The sequence below is a fragment of the Diachasma alloeum genome, unplaced genomic scaffold (assembly GCF_001412515.2).
Source record: "Diachasma alloeum isolate Michigan unplaced genomic scaffold, Dall2.0 Dall_scaffold_00646, whole genome shotgun sequence".
NCBI classification, from domain to species: domain Eukaryota; kingdom Metazoa; phylum Arthropoda; class Insecta; order Hymenoptera; family Braconidae; genus Diachasma; species Diachasma alloeum.
In genome coordinates, this window is record NW_021680778.1 from 120967 (window position 1) to 143792 (window position 22826).

At 36.8% G+C, this 22826-nt stretch overlaps 1 protein-coding gene across 2 annotated transcripts in view; it reads left to right on the plus strand.

The window, feature by feature from the left end:
• Positions 1 to 5731: 5731 nt before the first annotated feature.
• The window catches only part of LOC107043861 (cytochrome P450 4C1-like), a 40598-nt gene continuing 23503 nt past the window's right edge, over positions 5732 to 22826 (plus strand). For both annotated transcript variants that reach the window (XM_015265524.2, XM_015265525.2), the window contains exons 1-4: positions 5732 to 5950; positions 13139 to 13248; positions 18304 to 18394; positions 18492 to 18683. In XM_015265524.2, the coding sequence (XP_015121010.1) occupies positions 5782 to 5950; positions 13139 to 13248; positions 18304 to 18394; positions 18492 to 18683 (562 nt within the window). In that variant the 5' untranslated portion in view covers positions 5732 to 5781. The remainder of the gene's footprint in view (positions 5951 to 13138; positions 13249 to 18303; positions 18395 to 18491; positions 18684 to 22826) is intronic.

The window sequence follows — 22826 nt, forward strand, 5'->3', positions numbered from 1 at the left end:
AGAGAGAGAGAGAGAGAGAGAGAGAGAGCAATATCGTTGCGCTCTTTTGTCTCGTAGAATGGTGGGGCGGGCACACACACATATGCTGCATATCACATGGATGTGCGCCCGCTTAAAAATCACTCCCCATTGGCCCACCCTTAATTGCCAATAACTTTTTAGGGGTGAGTCTGATCAAAAAGGGCAAGAGGACTTTTCTGCTCAGAATCACCCCCTGATCCTAGGGTGTTCAGATGTACATGTTCTTCTGAAATACCCTGTATGTAAGGTAGCCTCTAACGAATTATATTCGCGTTTCATATTATTTAGGATCAATTTTAATATTTGTGATCTTGAACTGTTGAACTACTAGTGGAAAAGGTCTCTGAAATCGGATTCTTTTCATGCGTATAAGAGACATTCAACATTTTGTTTCGCGTTCTCACGAAAATCTAATTTTCTTAACCACTGAAATCTTCATCAAACTGTACCTAGTATTTAGAAAGTGAAAGAAGATAGTCTAATGTAAAGTACATACATAGGGCTTAATTGTCGTAAAGAAATCATTAGTTTATCGAAGGATTCACAGATTTACTAAGCAATTAATTAAAACCGAAATCAACTTATTAAAACTCCACACTATTTCTATGATAAAGAAATTACCAATGTTTCACCACTTAAATTGTGAACAATAAATGTAGAATGTAAATTAGTTTCCTAAAGAAATTATAAAATCAAAATTGATAATTCTAACGAAATTATTATGCGTTTTGAACCGAAAATGTCAAAGTCAGTAAACTACTTAATTAATCGACATTTGAAAGTAATAAATGGATTACATCAAATTCTTCCCTGACTCCAGATAAATTCTTCATCATTTTACGCTCCGTAAAGGACTGCGAAGCGTCGTCCTAATCAATAAAAATTGAAAGAGATTGAAGATAATCCTTTGAATCATCCTTATTTGATCATTCGTGTGTTTCGGATATTTTAAATATAAACGTTGTCCTCCGACGCTGACAACGTCTCCGGACAGAAAATTTCGGAGATATTTTTGAAGAACTCAATTTTTTTGGTTGTAAATTCTCAATTCACAACCCACCCCCCTCCGCTCTTTGCAAAATCCCCTCTCCCCACATCTGGAATTCCCGATATTTGGGCACCCCTCCCTATGTATGGGGCACTTACGTCCTTTAAGTACCTCAGCCGCAATTTTTTAGTTCAATCTGAAGACTTTCTAAAATTGAGAACAATTCAGCATTGGTTTTAGAAAATATTAGTTCTTAAAAACAATTCCCAAATTGGTTAATTTTTATGATCCCACCAAGGATAAAGCTTAAGAACAGGAGATTCTAAAATCTAGAAACGAGTTTCTAAAGCTAATCTACTTTTTTTCTGTGTAAATTTTTTTCTATTTTAGAAAATTTTCAGATTAAACAAAAGAATTGCGGCCGAGGTTACAAATTGAGGGGTATATATCAAGAATTCAATACAACCCTCCCCACCCCAATTTTTCAGTAATAATTCACTGTCTGCGTTAGTTTCGGAGATATGAAAAACTCACCGACGATCTAAGTCGTCAACGGGAGGGGCGGGGGGTTTACTGAATTCTTGATGTACACACCCCACCCCCTATGTATGAGGCTCCGCAAGGGGACTTCATCGACAATGTACATCGTGAATTTAGAGACAAATCGATTTGTATCAAACCGAAAAATCGGCTTAAATCAATCCGAGAATTTGGTCTGAATAAATCCGAAAATTCGGTCTGAATCAAACCGACAAATCGGTTTGAATCAAACCGAAAAATCGACCTGAATCAACCCGAAGTCGGTGTGAATCAAGTCGAAAAATAGACTTGAATCAGACCGATATTCTGGTGTGAATCTGTCAGAGTCCGACTTGATTAATGTCGTCAATTCGACATGCAACAAGTCGATTGCCGGTATGATTCAGTCCAGCTCGATTCAGACCGACTTTTTTTGGGTGTTACGTTGAAAAATCTATCGTGCAAAATCAGTAAATTCGAAATTTGATTTGTTGTTAAGGATGTTCTACACCCTTTCTGTCAAAATTCACGTTTTTTAAATTTTTCTGGCAATCTTATGATGGAATTGACGTGAAAAAGTATAACGTTTTTGCGTTTTGTCATTATTTAATGACTGACGAAATTTTAAGGTGGTGCGAACATTTTCCTGCGTTTTCTCTAAACTTTTAAAAAGAATCACAAAACTGTAGAAAAAACGCATGAAAATTATCGCACCACTACGCAACTTCGTGAGCCATTAAAGAATGACAAACCACAAAATCGTTATATTTTTTCACGTCACTCCCATCGATAATTTGCCAGAAAAATGAAAACAACGTCAATTTTGGCTAAAAGGGTGTCGAACATCCTTAACTATTTACAATTGAATTTTAAAAAAAATTCTCTCACTTCAATTATCTCTAACACTCATAAAGTTTATCATTTTCAACATGAAAACTCGAATATTCGAATTGTCGATTACGTTCAAGCACTCAGTTTCTGTTTTCCCTGTGTATTTCTTCTAGAATAAATAAACTTACTCTTTGCGGGACACAGAATAAGCCAACATGCCCCGTCTTCATTCCTGCTATTTCTGACCCATAATACTACAATCTGAAGGGGTCGCCAATAAAATGGGTCTCTCCGCCGGACACCCTAATATATATATTTCTAACACCCCGAAATGAACCTTGCGGCCGCGTGGTTATTTTCACAGTGCTTCCGGTTATAAAAATTCACTTGGAGGGTTTTCAATCAATTTTTCAGACAAAGACGTCATTGGTGGATTTTGAAAAATAATTGTCTATTGTGGTGTTGTGCCCCAGATTTATTCAATCGCGTTATTGTTAAATATGTGGGCATGTAGCATTGACAGCGTGACACTTGCCACCGTAACTGGATCATGCTGACCGAGTGACAAAAAATAAACAATGTATTATTTAAGAGGTCGTTTGAATATGTAAATATTAGACCTGAATTGGATTCCGCACGCGTACACAACTCATTGTAGTCAATCCGATGATCCAGCCATCATGATTAAGTAATAAACTCTCATATCTCAATGCCGATAAGCTATTGTTGGGATTTATCTCTTGAAGGATATACAAGTACTCCGTTCAAATTAGTAATTTTTTTTAAAGTAAGATTTCAGTTTTGGAGAAAATTTTACCATTCTCTAGTTTTTTAGATTTTTCATTGTTGAATACATTTAGCACTTTCTTCAATGGATATTATAAATAATATTTTATTCAATTTTACACTTGACTTTCGTTGGTCTAACCTCTAATGATCATACGGCAACACTGCACATGTGGTCCATATAACCTCGTAAATTCAGTCCGAATAGTCACTAGAGCAGACCGTTGACAGGCGTTAGGGACGCGCGGATTCAAACCACCCAACATTGCCGTCCAACTAATCAAACAAAACTTTTAATTTAATTGTTTGTAATTATCTGTCCGGAAACTTATGTTTTACAATGTCGCAAAAAGCTGCTTCAAACAGTTTATTTAAACAGCTAAATAAATGGATAACAAAATAATTCCAGTGGTTGTTCGGTCATTAGGAAATTGGATACTTGGGAATTGGTTGGGAAGTTATCAGTTCGATCCGTAGTGGGTTACAGATATTCCCACTCACCCTTCTAATTCTACCCTCTTTGATGGTATCTAACGGTTAGATTCTAACCCGTCAGGGGTGTCCGCATTGAATGCGGACACCTATGACCGCTATTTTACTCTTCTGACGCGTCACATTTCCTACCCTCTCGCCTGACTCTTCTAACACCTTCATGATACCACCCGTCCTCCCCAGGTAAGAATTACACAGGCTGACGATAAGAACAAGCCTGTATGAGCCCAGGGTTGGTTATATACAGGCCTGGGATAGGCTTGGTTTCACCGTTCAGTTGAGCTTCAAATGAGGATGATTATAGGGGCCATTGGCGAGGCTCAATTCAGGCCTAGTCCAGGCTTTCAGTATTTAGGCTCAGTACGTCAAGGCTTATTCAGGGCTCAGCAAGGCCCCGAAAATTAAAGTTACTTCCGATTAATTTCCTCAATTTGTATATCAATACTCATCAGCTAATGGTGGTGAAAACATTATCATCATCTATAAACATAGCTATAATTTTCTGCCAAGTTATCTAAGCTAACCCCAGGCCAGGCCTAGAGCAGCTCTTTGTGCACGTGGCTACATAATTATTATTATCCTTATCTATAATTAATTAATCAATCGATTTTGAACTCATAAATCCATCGGACCCATCATTCATTCAAGTTTAGGAAGTTCAATTAAAATATCAACAAAATAACAAAATAACACTAACACAAGTTGAATTTTTATACCCGAAAAAAATGTATCATCCTAAGAAGTCGCAGGTAGCCCAGTGGATAGCGCGCTTGTCTATGGATCAGAAGGACCCCGGATCGAACCTCAGCAGAGGAGCAAATTTTTAAACGTTTGATTCCATTGTATTTCAATTTCTAAACTAATGATGATAATAATTTTTTTCCCATCCATTGTTAATTAACCAACAATCACAATCGACAACAACGCTTAGCAACAGTGATGTACGGTCCGACCGCACTCTCTTTCATAGATTACTCTAAATTCATAAAAAGGGTTATGAAGCAATAAGAAATTTTAATACAAATATCTGTAAACAATACTCCAGTTTATTTAGCCGAAGCTCGATTGAGCCTTTAAAATTTGGTAATTCAAGGCTTGAATCAAGCCTTAGCACCGAGCCTCGTTCAAGCCTTGCGGACTACGCCTGAAACGAAGTTATCATTTTAGGGCTGAAGAAGGATTAATCCAAGGCTGAGCCCCAGCCCTGATTGAGCATTTCCGAGCCTNGACAACAACGCTTAGCAACAGTGATGTACGGTCCGACCGCACTCTCTTTCATAGATTACTCTAAATTCATAAAAAGGGTTATGAAGCAATAAGAAATTTTAATACAAATATCTGTAAACAATACTCCAGTTTATTTAGCCGAAGCTCGATTGAGCCTTTAAAATTTGGTAATTCAAGGCTTGAATCAAGCCTTAGCACCGAGCCTCGTTCAAGCCTTGCGGACTACGCCTGAAACGAAGTTATCATTTTAGGGCTGAAGAAGGATTAATCCAAGGCTGAGCCCCAGCCCTGATTGAGCATTTCCGAGCCTTGGTTCAGGGCTTGATGAGCCCTGTTTCTATCGTCAATTCTTACCTGGGTCCTTTCCCTATATGAATTGGTCACATCGCATTCTTCGTCTTTCTTCGTCTCTCCAATTTGCCCTTTAAGTATTTTCAACCCTTCTGATGACTCCGCCCGTTCGACTTTTACGACTATTTCAGGATGATTTTTGTCGTCTTTCCCGTTTGACCTTTGTAAGCAGTTGACTATCGAGATCTTGCTTGTCTCACCCGTTCACCTTCATCAAAGTTTGTCTCTCACCAAAATGTGTACTTGGTTGTTCACTTTTAACAATAGGTTGTTAGTTCCCTTTTGCAACAAACACTTGTAGAATTTCACCAACCAGTTGGTGAATTTCAATAACCAATTGTTGAATTTCAATAATTTTTTCAGCGTGCACGACTAATGAACACATTGTACAACGTTTGCGCAGCAATGGCTCATGACTAGTGCACCTATCGCGCACCGGATATGCAGTACTAGATTGCCATTACTAGATGTATACATTGAGAAACTATGACCATCAGTTAGTGTGCTCACATCAGCCCGTGTTGATCAGTGTACTTTAATTGTCGTTAACTAAAACTTACGTGACGATGGAGTTATTCACTTTAGCAACGTTGATCTTATTATGTCTGTTCATGTTGCTGTTCATTTTTAATTATTATCTGCATCATAATAGAAGAGGGTTATTAATCGACAAGATTCCGGGCCCCAAACCTTTGCCGTTGCTTGGCAATATGTTGGATTTTAATATGCCTTATGGTAATTATTGTATCAATATATAACTTATGACAGTTCGATATGATCCTGAAGTTATGTGCATATACGTTTTTAATCGATTGTCCATTGATTGTCACTGTATTAACTGTAAAAACTCATAGAAAACCCTAAGAAACCATTGATATTTGCGATTGTAGTGTGAGCATCGAGTGGAAAAATAATCCTGCCACTCAGTGAAATTTATTAAGGTGTACCATTTTTTGTATTTGTGGATTTTACTAATTATGCTCTAATACCGAACTAGAAACCATCAGCCCTCAATGAATATCAAATAAGCTTGACGAGCATTTATTCATTTGTCCATTTTTTAATAATTTTTATGTCGCACCGTGCAATAAGTCGAGTTTATCGGACGCTGCGCTTCGCGCAGCCTGCTCAAAACTCGACTTCTGCACGACTTGACATAAAATATTATAGAGCACTCGGTAATAAATTTCGTTTTCAACGAATGTGTGTACAGACCTCGCCTTGGGCTCGGCCTGTAAACTACACATTCGTTGAAGACGAAATTTGTGCCCTTGTACTCTAATGTACTAGAATGTGCTGTTACATGTTTGATTTTTTGGGCAAGCATATTTCTTGATGTTTTTCGTTTACAAAACAGAAATTCAATTATATTTGATAATGGTGTCATCCCAGACAAGAGCATTTATTAACAATTTTTTTTAAACCATAATAAGCATTTTTTTATTAATTTTGGAAATTTTGGTCGCGTATAAAAATCGTCCTATCACTTGAGGATCGTTGTAAGAGAAAGAAGTTCAATCTTTATCCATTTTTCGAGAAGAGCATTTTTCGGGATATTATATTTAGATAATAATGACATTGCATATTGATAAGTCAATAGTTTGCGCGAGTACACCACCACCCATGACCACTATTTCGATATGAAATCTTATCAAAATAACAACCAGACGATTCCTAAGCTGAGCATTTTTTTCTTTTTCTTACATTTTATAATTACAATTACATTTTTCATTATTGAAATTTTTTTTGCCATTTTCGAATATACACTTATTTTGACCATGTGAAAAATCAAATGTAACTTGGCAGACTTACTTTTGCTGAGTCAAAAAATTTNTTTAAGCTGAGCATTTTTTTCTTTTTCTTATATTTTATAATTACAATTACATTTTTCATTATTGAAATTTTTTTTTGCCATTTTCGAATATACACTTATTTTGACCATGTGAAAAATCAAATGTAACTTGGCAGACTTATTCTTGCTGAGTCAAAAAATTTGTGGGATTTGGACTTTGTGGTCCATCGTTTTCAAGAAAACGAACTAGCGCGTCAGCCGATTAATTGAATTAAATTTCCTGTCAATCGTATTCCTTCTCGGGTTTTTACGATTTTTTTCAATCCCACTCTCTGCACGGCATTCGCCATGGACCGCGAAGAAGGCTTACCCTAAGAACAAACCTTTTGGCCAGATACACTTGTCTTTTTTACGAAACTCCTGCTGGACAACAATATTGAGAAGTTGGAGACGCCAGAAAATTGGTGCAGCAGCCGGGAATCGAACCCACGACCCTTGCCCCACCAGCACTAACGCTCTAACCACTCGGCCATTGCGATCTTATTTCACTGATGTTTTTTTAGCTTATTAACCAAAAATCAGAGAATGGTCATCATCAGTAATTGATCAATGTATATAAAATAAANGGCCATTGCGATCTTATCTCACTGATGTTTTTTTAGCTTATTAACCAAAAATCAGAGAATGGTCATCATCAGTAATTCATCAATGTATATAAAATAAAACAAGGGAATGAATTTCTTATAATCCGGAATTAATTCACGAAGATAACCGAAGACTTGTGAAGACCACTTTTTCTACTGTTAGTTGGAAAAAATGGTTGAAATTTTCTTTAGCCGAATTTTTCATTCGTACTCAAATCAACAGGTGATGCCGCCACTGATGCTTCTCGTGTATTTGTTTTAATATGAAGGAAAATATGAATTGTGGTGGTGAGGGGGGGAGGGGGATCAAGGTTTCACGGTCGATACTAATGTCCTTCAAGTAATTTCGACAGTACACAATCAACTGTGTATCTCGTTGCCCGGTAAGAAGAGTGTCAAGTTATTCAAAGCTATCTAGTCGAGATTTTTCCGAATTCAGTGATTTGGCCGTGGTTTATGTTGATATTTACAGGTAAGAACATCTATGTATTATTCAATCCTATGGAAATATTGAGAGCATATTGGAACATTTGTATAATTTGGATGAGCTTGATTCGATTTCGATTGACCTTTCTTCCAAGTATTTACGTGTGAGAGTTGTCTGATTGTCTGGAATCAAAGCTAATATCGCAATAAAACGCATTGAATGCCCCCCCCCCCCAAAAAGGGACATACAATGTTAGAATTCTCTTAGAATTCTTAGAATTCCCCCTTAGAATTGCCCCTTTTTTGGAGGGGGGGGGGCATTCAATGTTACTATCCCGAAAATTCAAAAATATATGTCCCAGAATTTTTTTCCGTTCACTTTAGAAATAAATTTAGAGTTTCTGTTGATTTTGTGATGAAGTGTTGAATTTTCAATGACAAGATTTCCTGAAATTTCAATGGAAGTGAAACACGATAAAAATTTCTGAAATTTGGCACGATTCAAACAAAATTTTTTAATAGTGTGTATGGAAATATAACAAATCGATTTTAAATATATTAGTTATAATATATTGAAATATATTCAACGGGGTAATTCATCTAGTTCCGTAATATGGATGGTATTATTCAATTCCATTCATTTCTGGTTCATTATCTTCTAGTTTTGCTGTTTTCTTGAAAATGGGAGTGGATTTCCATAAGCTTATCGAAGCAGTCGTGCACAGTACGTAATATTTGAGTCAACTTCAGCCAAATCCAGTAGGAAATGCAGCTTTGATGAAGAAAATTTCGGAATATTTGGGTCTTAAACGTTGTGAAGTGATCAGGTATCTCAGACCAAATTTATCGTGTTGGTGGAGAAATAATCGGTATATTTTCGCTGACATAATCAAAGAGAGAATTAGAAACAAAGGCTTGGGAAAAGCTCAAGAGAATTTGAAGGAAACGTCGAACAGAGGAGGAAGAAATGTCCAAAATGTAAATTCTAAGAATCGTCCTAAAACTGATGATGATGTTATCTCCAAGAGTTTCTCGTCCTTATCTATGGATTCAGAGTCTGACATTGATAATGGATCCAATTCCGATGGAGGAGAATTTTCAAAACATTCAAAGCAGATCAGAGCTTCTGGATCAACGAGGAAGAAATACGATTTCTTGTGGAAGGTGATAAAGCTGTCTTCGGCAGGAATTTTAGAGAGAGGTCAAATTACTCCAGACCTGCTATACAATGTACTTCGTACAAATTTACCATCACAAGCAGACATCACGTGTTCTATTACATTAATGGGTTTCCGTTTCTGGCATAAATCAGAAGACAAATTCACCGTGTACGCATTTTGCAAACAGCCAGAGTGTAAAAACCCATTCAAATTCTGTGGTACTCTAACAGCAGCTCTTGATTATGTACAAATTCAAATTTTTGTCCCCCAAACTTCATTAGATAAATCTAAGAACCATAGTTTACCAATCGCCTATCAGTTACGTGGTCGCGAAAGGGATCAATTGAAAAAAGAATTGCGTCACGAAGTTCCTACTAGAGTTCGTGGGAAAGCCTACGCCCAAATGGATATGAAGTTAGCATTGGAACATAATAATTATATGAAGACACGATCTGAAAATGTCTATGCAAAGGCACGTTCTGAGGAATTTGGGATGAACGACACCCTTGACATCATCAAACGAACGCTGGAGATTGATGGTGCACAACATCCATTTATACTTAGATTTGTCACACCTTTCACAATTTACCTAGGCTGCGATGAACAAATTCTATTCCTTAAAAGCATTTCAGGTGGCACAATTCATTTCGATTCTACGGGAGCAGTCATTAGAAAGCCATATCCCCGTTCGAAAAAAATCTACATTACTTCCGGTATAGTCAACAGAGATCATAAATTAGTTCCCGTCTTACAAATGATTTAATTAGTTCCCGTCTTACCAATGCTCATGATACGATCACATATCGCGATTTTTTGAGCTTTTTCCAAGATTTATGGACCAATAACGGTTTGCGCTGGCCAGTTTTCGAGACTATTGTCATTGATTGGGCATGGGCAAATGGCAATGCTATCATGGCCGCATGGAATGATACTACTGTCCTAGGATATCTTACCTCAGCCTATAAACATTTGGAAAATGGTGAGTCTTTCAATTTAGTTAGGGTACAGTTTCGTTATGCACATTTCATGCATATGATCCCTGGTTTTTTAACTAAACATGATATTATGGAGAAAACTGTAGAACATTCAGTATTGATGGAAGCAATGTCAGTTCTAGTCCATTGCCATTCAATAATCGAATTACGTTCACGTGTACGAGATGTAGCTACAGTTTTAATTGCGAAAAAGAAAAATGCGGAAGTTTCTGAAGCACTGACAGTACTCGCAGAATGTTGTCCTGGTATAAAGAACGAAGAAGTTGATAAATCATTGAAAGATTACAAAGAGATCATAAATGTTACTGAGATGACACCATAAAAACCTATTTATGCTTCCAGCCCGTGGTATAAAGAATTTCAATTATTATTCGATGAATTGAAAACTAAATTGAATGGCAACATCGATGACAGTCAAAAAAACAATAATTTTCACTCAGATGCAGTTTCAAAATATCTCCTCAACAATCTGTTAGCTTATGCTCCCTTGTGGTCAAGTTTGTTAGTAAAATCTAGAGATAAAAAACATTTGTGTAATCTGCCGAAAATTACATGAAAATTTTGAAAGAGTCGACTCTACAACATAAAGTCTATCTGAAAGCGGGAAGAGTCATTGACGAAATTTCTAATGCAGTAAAGTCTATTTTAAAAGAAGTGTCATTGAAAAAGCCACAGCAGCACGTTAACAGTAGAAAGAGGAAGAAAATTAATGAACCTGATAACGTGAAATCAGAAGAATTATGGAGTAAGAACAACAAGCAGCCGCGATATTCGAGACGGCACGCGGATTTAACTCAAATAAAAAATATTCAGTCTGACAATGAACGAAAAACATTGAAGTCATATCCTACTAGCTGCATCGCAACCGCGAAATATTATTTTAGTCCAAGGGGTACGGCACCTCGATCTTGTTTCGTGGCGGTTGTTCCTACTCCAATGAAAAACTCAAAATTTGATAATTGGCAATATCTTTACCATGACGATTACAGTCGTTTATATTTAAATCAACCGAATTAATCAATGTGGCTTTCTTCACAAACAATTGATTATTGCTATAGAGCTTTTGAAAATCATGGAGAGTTTAATAACACTTACGTCTATTATGAGAGTGAAATCTGGGGACAATTTTTCAGGGACCATAAACCTAAGGCGATAAATGATGAGCTAATTGCACGCTGTGAATCCGAGTGGAATAGTTCTGACGGAATTTTTTTACCACTCAATATTAGTAACTCTCATTGGGTATGTTTATTTGCAGACGTAAAGGGAAAATGTACATATGTTCTTGATTCAGGCGCAAAGCCTCACACAACTCTTGAAGCTCCATTCCATTCTAGGTTTGCTGAAATATGGAATATAGTTTACCCTGATGAATCAGACGCACAATAGAAAGCGAAAATCTATCAATATCCTACTCAACGTGATAATTACAATTGCGGTATTTTCATTCTTTACTTTATGACTCACATATTAAGCAAACATGATTTAATCTTTGACTTGTCTTTCGATCCTAATGAGGCACGAGCAGAATGGATCATGAATTGTCTTGACTGGTCCACAGATACTAAATTACGATGTCTTCAATGTGGCCGAGGGGAGTCAAGGCGTGCAAAAACATGGGTTATCTGTAGTGCTTGTAAGAAACAGACTCACATTGGTTGCTTGACACATTTAAAGAAGACTAAAAAAGAAATCGAAAGTAACTTTTACCTTTACACCTGTGATTTATGCTCTCAATGGAAGAATGGATTGTAATATGTTATTAAGAATCGAAAACCTGGGACTCCCAGACGACGCGAAATAAAGTATTCATGTACAGACTGAAAATAATGAGATTATTAGATAAAGATTGCATTAGATTAGATCAAGTCATTATTCTAAAAAAGANAACGACGCGAAATAAAGTATTCATTTACAGACTGAAAATAATGAGATTATTAGATAAAGATTGCATTAGATTAGATCAAGTCATTATTCTAAAAAAGACCACAAAATGAGATTAATTTTCATCTAGACATATGTGATCCATGTTGATGATGAAAATTAAGTGTGATCTGTCGCGTAACTATAAAATGATAAAAATTCTAAAGTCATAGTAGCTACTGTATAGAACAAGGTCGGATTAGAGATTGAGGAATCATAATTCTCAAATTATGGAAAGACTGATGATTGTTTATTAATTTACTTATGATGTATATATTTGTAATTTATGCTAATACGTAAACATTTCTGTGATTTTCAATTGTTAAACGTATAATATAATGTAATTTCTAGAGTAATAATAAATAAAAGCCGTTTGTATTCATGAATGAGAATTTAATTTTTCAAGAATTAAATAATGTTATTTTAATAATGAAATTGGAAAAAATAGAAAATGCTCACCTTAAGAATCGTCTAATTGTTATTTTCACTAAGTTTCAGATCGAAATAACGATCATGGGTGGTGTTGTACTCGCCCCAAATATTGAATTATCAATATTTAGTGTAACCNATTATTTTTTTACTCAATGCTCATGCTGCAAATGCCAATATCAATAGCTTCTTAGGGTTTTCAATGAGTTTTTACAGTTAATAGAGTCACAATCGATGAATAATTGATTAAAAATGTATATGTACATAACTTCAGGATCATCAGTTCGATTAAATCGTACATAAGTAAAGTACATAATACGTAGCAACGTTGACATTAGTCATTTCGGTAATTATCTTGGGAGTGAGCAGTTCTGGAGAAAAATGTTGAGCGACATTTTCAGTGTTTGCAAATATTCTCGACGAACAATACCACTCAATGCTTTTCCCAAAATTTATTTCTCATCAATATAAATGAATGACTATGAATAGATAAATTTTGTGTCGTTTTGATGAGCGCTTGAAATTAAAGTCTTACTTTTAATTCTGTGATTCAGAACATTGGTGGTACTTTGCCAGAAATTCAGCGAAGGACTATTATCCTGTTTATAAATTATGGTTTTTGCACCGTCCGTCTGTTATGATACATCATCCTGATGATATCAAGGTAAATTCGTTTGGCACATTTCACCATATATCGTAGAGTACTTCGGCTTCAGAATTTTCGACAAATTTTTTTCATTTCTATCGAATACCTATAGAAAAAACGATTTCTCGAGTAACAGAGATACCACGGGTCAATTAGTTATGCTCCGCATGATTGAATATTTTCGGCTTCTTCTTCGAAATTCTCGCTTCTTGTTTAACTTGTTAGAAAATTCCTCACGAAAAAATCAGAATATAGTTTATTTCCGGGATTTTTTCATTGAAATTAACCCCTCAGCACTCGTGTCGTTTCGCTGAGCACCTTTAGTCGCGTCGGAAGAGAATCTTACTAGTTAGACAGAGAGATACGAGTTATCTATGGAACTGGTTTAATATTACGAGTATTACTTTAGTCACGCCATGAGAGAAACTCTTACGGTCCTCGGCCGAGGTCAATATAGTATATTTCGTAACGAGTGCAAAAAAGTATTTTATGTCATTAGGCCCGAAAACCGCAATCTAACCGAGCGAAGCGAGCTTCGAAAAATATTATCTGGCGAATGTGCCTTCGGCTCGGATTATAAACTCACATTCGCCAGATAATGCTTTTAACGCCGTGTGACGTACGATATTTTATGTCGTGTGTGGGGGTTATGGAACATGTGGGGGTACTGGAACACTTTGAAGCATTTATTAAGAAAATAAAGTCCCAACCGTGTTAAAACTATAGGGAATTCCATCTCGATGGTAGGATGGTCTCTTATCTTTCCCTAGGATTAGGTTTGGTCGAGGTGAGTCAATGAAAACCATTTTAAATAAATTCGTTAAAAGTGGCGAGCGAATGACTCCCTCTCGTATGTGTGAATCGAGTTGTTGGGTTTCACTCGCGTGGCAAGTGCATCGCCGTGTTCAATGAGACTTTTATCCCAAAATGTAAGTATTTGGTGAATTAAAAAGTGTTTGTAGTGACATTAGATGAATTATTCTTGATGATTCAATAGAAAAAAATAGAAAAATGATTAATTCAATTGAATAGAATGGGGTTCCGTTATTGAAACACCACAACACGGTCTTGAGGCAGTTAGCGAACCCCCCGCCTGTCAAAAAACTAACCTCTCATAAATTCTCTTCGAACGTCTCTTGAAAATGTAATTTCCACTGAAATTAAATATTTCAACCTCTTTTCGTCCTCTGAGAATAATTTCTCTTTAATTTATACTAATTCCCTTTATATTTTTTCCATTAGGGGTAAAATAAATAAGAAGAAGCAGGCAGTGACGGAGAAATACACAGAAGATACGTTGCAGAAGGCACTCACAGAGGTGAAAGAAGGAAAATCACTTGGTTCCATAAGTAAAAAATATAAGATTCCAAAAACAACATTATCCTACAAGAAGAGAGGCATCACGAAACCTAAGAAACAGCGAAGAGGGCCGAAGTGTATTATTGGTGATGAAGAGGAAGGTCAGTTAGTTAGGAGGATATTTTACATGAGTGAACATGGATTTCCCATTACGAGACTCCAACTATTCAACAGTGTTACGCACTTGATTAGAAAGATGGAAATTGAGGTACCCTTCAAAGATAATCGGCCAGGCAGAGCCTGGTACGATGGATTTGTCACTCGCCATCCAGAAATTTGTGAGCGAATTTCACAGAATTTGTTATACACTCGAGCCTCTTTGACTAAGGAGAAAATTCTTGGGTGGTTTAAGGAGGTTGAAGGATATCTGATAAGAGATGATCTTTTGAATATTAAGGGTGCCAGCGTGTTTAATTGCGACGAATCTGCCTTCTTCTTGACCCCAAAGGGAGAAAGAGTACTGGTGAAACGAGGTGACAAAGCTGCATACAGTTTCGTTCAGAACGATGAGAAAGAATGTCTAACAGTTCTATTCTGTGGTAATGCTGCTGGATAACTCCTCCCACCTATGATATTATTCAATTATGTCAAGATTCCTCGAAGTATTTCTATCACAATGCCACGTGGATTTGACATTGGACATACAGAAAGTGGCTGGTAGACTGCTGAATCGTTCTATTCATGGGTGGCAAATTGCTTCCTGAGATGGTGTAAAGAGAATCAGATTGAGTTTCCAGTTATTTTGTATATGGATGGCCACGTTTCACACATGACTTTGGAGTTGAGTAATTTCTGCAGAGCAAACCAGATTTATTTGATTGCCCTTCATCCAAGTGCCACCCACATTCTTCAGCCAATGGACGTGGCCTTCTTTCATCCATTGAAAACCAAATGGAGTACTGTCATCAGAGATTGGCGTCTCGAACATCCTGGGGAACGTTTGCAACGAGAATTTTTTGGAGTATTGCTGGAGAAGGCTCTTGCCAAATTGGACGAGAAGTCAATTCTAATAAGTGGTTTTCGAGCTACAGGCCTCCATCCTTTCTCACCAGACGCAGTAAAATATGAAAAATATTTCAAGAAAGATCTGGATTCAGTTCCTTCAACCTCGAGTGGAGAAAAATCTAGTGAACAGAGCCATTTGGATTTTATCGAGAGCAATATTGATAATGCAGTCCTCGACATTTTCAAACACACTGGTGTCAATGGAACTTGGACTGGAGCTGAAAGATTAGAACCTCTCTTCCAGTTTTGGAGAAGAGTACAAGGCATAGTTGATAATGACCAGGAAGATGAAAATGTTGCTGATAATTGTGGGAGTGACCAAGCTAACTCTGGGGTACAGATTCCATCATGTTTTCTAACGCATAAATCCTGATTTGATTGAGAGAAATGATGATATTTCTACCCAAGATTTAATCGAGCTCATTTTTTTTCCAGTATCATTTTTCTCTATTCGTTGATCCTTAAACCCGTAAAATTATGGATTTTTTCTATCAATCTGATGGTTCAACATTAAGGTCTTCTCCTTTCGCTCATTGGTGGTTCTAATACTTCAAATTACAGATGAATGAACAAGAAAGCAATTTATTTGACGACCCTCATCTCTTCTCATCCGATACTGATGAAAAATCTACGCCAGTGTCTCATTCTTCCACTCCAAATCTCGATGATCTGGGGGCTCGGAGTTCTGACATTTTCCTTTATACTGTTGATGACGATGGGGAGTTGTTGCTTCTTGAAGAAACATTGATTGGTGTGATGGAGGAGGAGAAACTGGACGAGAGAATTGACGCCAATGCCATTGATCATTCGCGGAATGTCATGAATGAGAAACCTGATGCCAGTGAGGTAAACGTTGAGAAAACTACAGATTCGTCAGAAAATAAACAAGCAAATGGTAATCAGGGAATCGTCAGAGAAGATATTATTCAAAGTATGGAGAAAGCCGATAAGACACACTTGGATGCATCTGTAGTTGAGGACAAAACAGAAACAAGAGAGCAAGTCCCTGGTAGTGAAGTTGCTGGAATGTCTGTGCAAACAGATCTTTCTGCTCAGCAGATCTCCTCAGAGGATCTCTCCAAGAGGATAAAACAGGAAAAACTTCCTGAATGTTCAGGTGTAATCAAAAAGTCGCCAGTATTTCAATGTCCAATCCCAGGTATGTCATCTGCATTCCAAGACACGTATTTTTGGCCTTCCAGGAAGAAAAACTCAAACAACAAGAAACCCAAAATTAAGGAAAAGTTACCTTGTGTCGTCAGTACCAAGGTCTGGATTGATCATCACGAGGAAAAAGAAGCAAATAAGCTTGCACTGCAGAAAGCCAGGGTGACAAGAAAGAGGAAAGATCGAGAAATCTATTATTGAAGCAAGAGGAAAATGAGAAAAAGAAGGAAGCCCAGAGGGTGAAGAATGAACAACGAGAGAAGGATTTTGAGATGAGAATTAAGAAAGAACAGAAGAAAGCTGAGAGAGAAAGTAAGAAATTGAGGATTCAGCAGGAGAAAGAAGAGAAGCAACAGAAGAGGTTGATGGGCAAGCCACCACTGGTTGCAAAAGCAATTAAAAAAGAAATTTTAACGAGTGATAATGATGATGAGACACTGGTAGCAGGAGCAATAACCAAAGAATCCTTGACTCAAGACAATAATAGTCAGAACGATCAGAAAAGTGAAGGTGAAATAAATGACAATCCTAAAACTAACGTACTAGTGACACCAAAAAAGAGAAAGGTAGAAGAATAATTAATGTTATGAACTATCGATTATATTTGTTCTTCTCATTAGATTACTTTGTTGGAATAAAGTATTTGTATCAACTTCCAAGCCTAGAAAAATCTATAACCTCATATGAATCTCCCTGTTCCACAACTGGTACATTTGAGGGTTCCATAAGGGGGACATTTTGTTTTCAGGGGTTCCATAAGTGAAGCATTTGCCGGGCGTCACTTTTTCTTGAATATTAATTAATCTATTGACCCCATAAATATGAAAAAATGTTTTAATTGAAGGAGAGATATTGTTTTAGCTGTTGCAAAAGTTAAAATCCTAAAATTATAGATAAAATCATGTATCACAGCGTTCACCGTGGATTCTACTCGTAAAGTGTTCCATAACCCCCACACTGACGGTAACGACATAAAATATCGTACGTCACACGGCGTTAAAAGCATTATCTGGCGAATGTGAGTTTATAATCCGAGCCGAAGGCACATTCGCCAGATAATATTTTTATCGCCTTATGACATAAGATACTATGTATTTCATAAATTATTGAAAAATGCTCGATGGTTTTTATTGACCCCAGAAAAAAGGGGATAGTTGCTTAAGACAATCCAAAAGTTTCCGTCGAAAATCTCAATTTTTTTTACTATGTTCCATATACCCTGAAAATTTTTGTGAGAGCAAATTAAGTAGCCCGTTTCTGGTTCTCAGTCCCATGCCTTCTAGAATCAAAGTTTCGTGAATTCTTTGATTCGAAAACAAAAACGTATAATTATGCAGAGCGTCATTAATTAATCTGCGGGATCTCTGCTACGTGAGAAAACTCTTTTTTTTATATATAAGTATTCGAAAAAACTAAAAGGAAACTCGAAAATTTTGAGGAGAAATTTCTCAGGGATATTTGGTAAAATGGATCATTAAACATTGTATAGTTTATTAAATGGATGCTATCAAAAAATGAATCCAAACATTTTCTTGTTTTTAGATATTGTTATCGAGTAAAACAATGATCGAGAAAGCTTCATATTACGACTTCCTACGTCCATGGTTGGCTACTGGCCTTCTAACGAGTACAGGTTCGCAATACCTATGAAGTAGTTGCATAAATTATAAATGATGGTATATTATTGTGGCCAATCAGTAAAAAAAGCCATTAATGACTGATACATTCAGGTGATAAGTGGCGAGGACGGAGGAAAATTATTAATTCAATGTTTCATTTCAAAATGCTCGAGGGATTTATGGAGACATTCATTGAACACACTGATAATCTCGTGAAAACTCTGCTATCTGAAGCACAGTCTGGTGATGTTGTTAAGGATCTTCTGCCCATGTTTTCAATATACAGTCTTGGAATAGTTTGTGGTAAGTATTTTCATGCTGAGGGATCAATCTTTAATCTATACGCAGGGCCCCTTTCTGTGTTCAATGATATCCAGAAGATCCAATAAAAGCGCTGACGGTCCGGTAGGTACAAATCGGAGCGGACAAGTGGTAACTCACATATACACATTCAAATGAATTCAACTGTTTCAATCAGCTGCTGTTCAATCAACTGCTGTTCAATCAGCATTAAATTGGGTCAGGATGCTCAGTGGTCGAGTTATTTCACATGAACGGCTTACTGCATATATACGTGTCTTTTGCAATTTTATCTAAGGTAAAATTGGATCGATTGCACAACCATCGTTTCTGTTTCTCCACATCTATATGTGGCTTTGAAAATGGTATTGTAAAACTCTAAAGTCCGGGGTAGCGAGTATCAAAATTACATGCGGCATATGGGACATTCCATGTCAACTCAGCCACACCGGATTTTTTTTTGTCTGGGAAAAATCATTGAGTAGGTGCATTTTGAACTACTACATATAGACAGTAATCATGCAAAATTTCATTGCCCTGCCACTTTTTGTTTCTGAGATAATCATTATGAAACTTGAAATTTTCAAAAAATCATTACTTCTGAATGGAGCATCCGATTTTGATAAATAAAAAAAGAAAATTTTCGTTTCTTCTCGTACTTCAAGATAAAGAATACTTCAGAGCCGTCAATAAGTTTCTAGACCGGTTTTTCGAGTATTTTCGCGTTTTCATTTTTTTTCACTCTAGGGCCGCTCGATATTCGATCGAAATATTTTTTTTATGATAGAGGATGTTCTTATATAATATAAAAAAATATGCCATAATGGAAGAGCGAAGCACTGCACTGGAAAAAAAATTTTTTTCGAAATTTTTGGATTTTTCAGTTTTTAGGGGAGATCCATCGGTTTTTTTTTAAAGAAATGAGTCTGTCAACCATTATTCTTCGTTCATATATGATGACATAAGACTACACCATCATGTAACAGAGAAAGAGTGCGGCGAAAAAAAAATTTTTCGTCGAAATTTTTACTGGAAGGATAGATAGTTGAATTGAACATTATCATCATCGGAAGTTTGCTAAATTAGGATCAAACAAATGAGAGGAAGAAACAAACGGAATCAATTAATTGATTTATCATCATCAGTCAGTTCCAAGGCTTTAATTCTAGAAAAAAACCTCAATTTCTCGATTGATTTTTTATCACCATACGATTCTGTGTGGATGGAATACTGAGCTCCTATCTTATTCTATTCTTGCAACGAGGTAAGGAATTTTCACGTTGATTATATAGAAATGATCTTTATTCTCGGAATTGATATCTTCGAATTTAATAGAATGCCGCGGAGTGATAGATGTGCGAATCCAATGCGGGCTCCTGGTGAGAAGGGACACCTCGGTTATAATTTACGTCCGATTTCCTTGACACTACACGAGAAATTTACTTTTTTACCATTGTCCGCGAAAATCTGTGGTCAATGCCGAACGAGAGCTCCAACTTATGTCATTCCTCCATCTGTCCCCACGGTTAAACTTAATTCTGCACATCTTCAGCGTTCGGAAACTCCACCCGATATATCAATGCTCCAAGCCGAAACATGTGACCCAAGTCTTGATGTGATGAACAGTTCTCTGAGATCAGGTCGATCTTTACATCTTGATGATTCCGGCATATCAATCGACGACGAACCAGACGATGAAGCTGAATTCGACAGTTCTTCCATGGATTATGATTCAGAAGATGACCAAAGTGACATTGATCCATCTGCATCTAACCAGTATCGATTTGCGAGAGAAATAGAATTAGAAGAAATGTTGGATGGTTTGAAGCAGAAATTCAAAGATCTGAAAAACTACCGTGAGCGCCTGCAAATCTTGACGGTTCATCCACAGTCGTGGAGTGCGCGGAAAATTGCTTCTGAATTTGGAACTACCAGATACATGGCGTCAAGAGCGAAAAGATTGAGAAAAATTAAAGGAGTGTTCGCTTCACCAATTGCGAAAGCAGATCATTCACTACCCAGCACAACCGTCGAGAAGGTACACAATTTTTACCTAGAGCACAGTCGCGTCATGCCAGGAATGAAAGATAAAATATCCATCAAGATCAATGGAGAGAAGAAAGTAGAGCAAAAGCGAATGATACTCGAAAATCTAAAAGTCCTTCATCGGAAGTACAAACATGCGAATGAAGATGCTAAGGTCGGTTTCAGTAAGTTTGCCGAGCTGAGACCTAAACAATGTGTAGTGGCAGGAGCAAATGGCATTCACGTGGTATGTATTTGTACGTATCATCAAAAATGCAAATTGATCCTAGAGGCAATTAATATTGCGACTCTAACTGAAGATTTTCCCTGTCCACTCATAGATTACAAAGATTGTCTAGCAAAATTGATGTGTACAAATCCAACCCCGGCCTGTCATCTGGATGAATGTAACGATTGTCCTGGAGTGAAATCATTATCATGTGAACTGAAGAAACTTCTCTCTGATTCTGTCGTGGAAATGGTCGAATTTCGCGTGTGGCAAAGTACTGACAGGTGTACCTTGCAGACACAGACCCTCCCGATGGATGAATTCATTGATCTTCTAATGGAACGATTGATAGTATTGAAGCCCCATCACTTCATCGCTAAAGAACAATCGGCTTTTGTCAAACAGCGAAAAGAGAATTTGGATAATGGAGAAGTACTAGTGCATTGTGATTTTTCGGAAAATTACGCTTTTGTGGCTCAAGATGTTGCTCAATCCTTCCACTACAATAATGACCAGTGTACAGTTCACCCCGTTGTTTACTACTATCGCGAAAAAAATGAAATCCAACATCGGAGTTTAGTCGTTTTGTTGGACAGTACGACTCACGATACTGCCGCTGTTTATTTGATACAAAAGATTTTAATACAGCATGTGAAAGACAACTGTGAAAGCGTGGAGAAAATGATCTATGTCACCGATGGAGCTGCACAACATTACAAGAATCGTTTTCAGATCACGAACCTCTTGCATCACAAGACTGATTTTGGCGTAGATGCGAAAGCCCATTTTCATGCAACCGCGCACGGTAAAGGAGCTTGTGACGGAGTAGGAGCTGTCTTTAAGAGAGAAGCGAGACGTAAGAGCTTGCAAATCGTTCAAAAGAGAGTTTTCAAGGAATTGATGTTTTTTTTTCACCAAGGCAGAACACGAGAATATCAAAATTGAGTTGAGAGAGAGATTTGACAGTGTCAAAGCTATTCCGGCCATTCAAAAACACCATTGTTTTATTCAGATACCAGAGCAATTGTTAATTAAATGATATTCGGCTTCGGCTAACGAGGAGGTTTTCCCAAAGCAAAAACAAACAATAACAAAACGAAAAACCCGCAGAAGACAGTAATCGTGATGTAAATAATTCATCAGTGCATGTTGGAACTTGTCGTCGAAGAGAGTGGAGAATTTCTCCGTATTATAAAAATGTAAAAATGTGAAAATATAAAATGTTGTCGTTATAGAAGAATAAAAATTGTTTTTTTCCCACACTTTTTCGTTAGTGGAAAGCACAGTGTGTTGTTGAGAAAAGATTTATAGTCGTATCAATAGTCTATTCTATCCAGCAGAACAGAAAATGTCTATTGATAAACCCCTTTTTCAGTAACAATAATGTAACTCTACTAAACGACAGACAACCGTAAAAATTTCGAAGAAAATTTTTTTTCGGAGCATTCTTTCTCTCTTACATGATGGTGTACTTAACCAACTTGCACGACCTTGAAAGAAAGGTCCTTGCAGGGACCTTTAAGGTCATAAGGGCCATACGGGTCACAAGGTACAACAAGGAACAATAGATTACGAGGGTTAAGAGGGCCAAGTACGCCAAGTACTTAAGTTGCAAGTTGGCAAAAGTATAAAAAAGTATAAAAAGTATAAAAAGTATAAAAAGTATAAAAAAGTATAATGGCAAAAGTGCCATTATATATGAACAAAGAATAATAGTTGACAGACTGATTTCTTTGAAAAAAACCGATGGATCTTCCCTAAAAACTGAAAAACCCAAAAATTTCGAGAAAATTTTTTTTTCCGGTGCATTGCTTTCCTCTTCCATTATAGCGTATTTTTTTCATATCATATAAGGACATCCTCTATCATAAAAAAAATATTTCGATCGAATA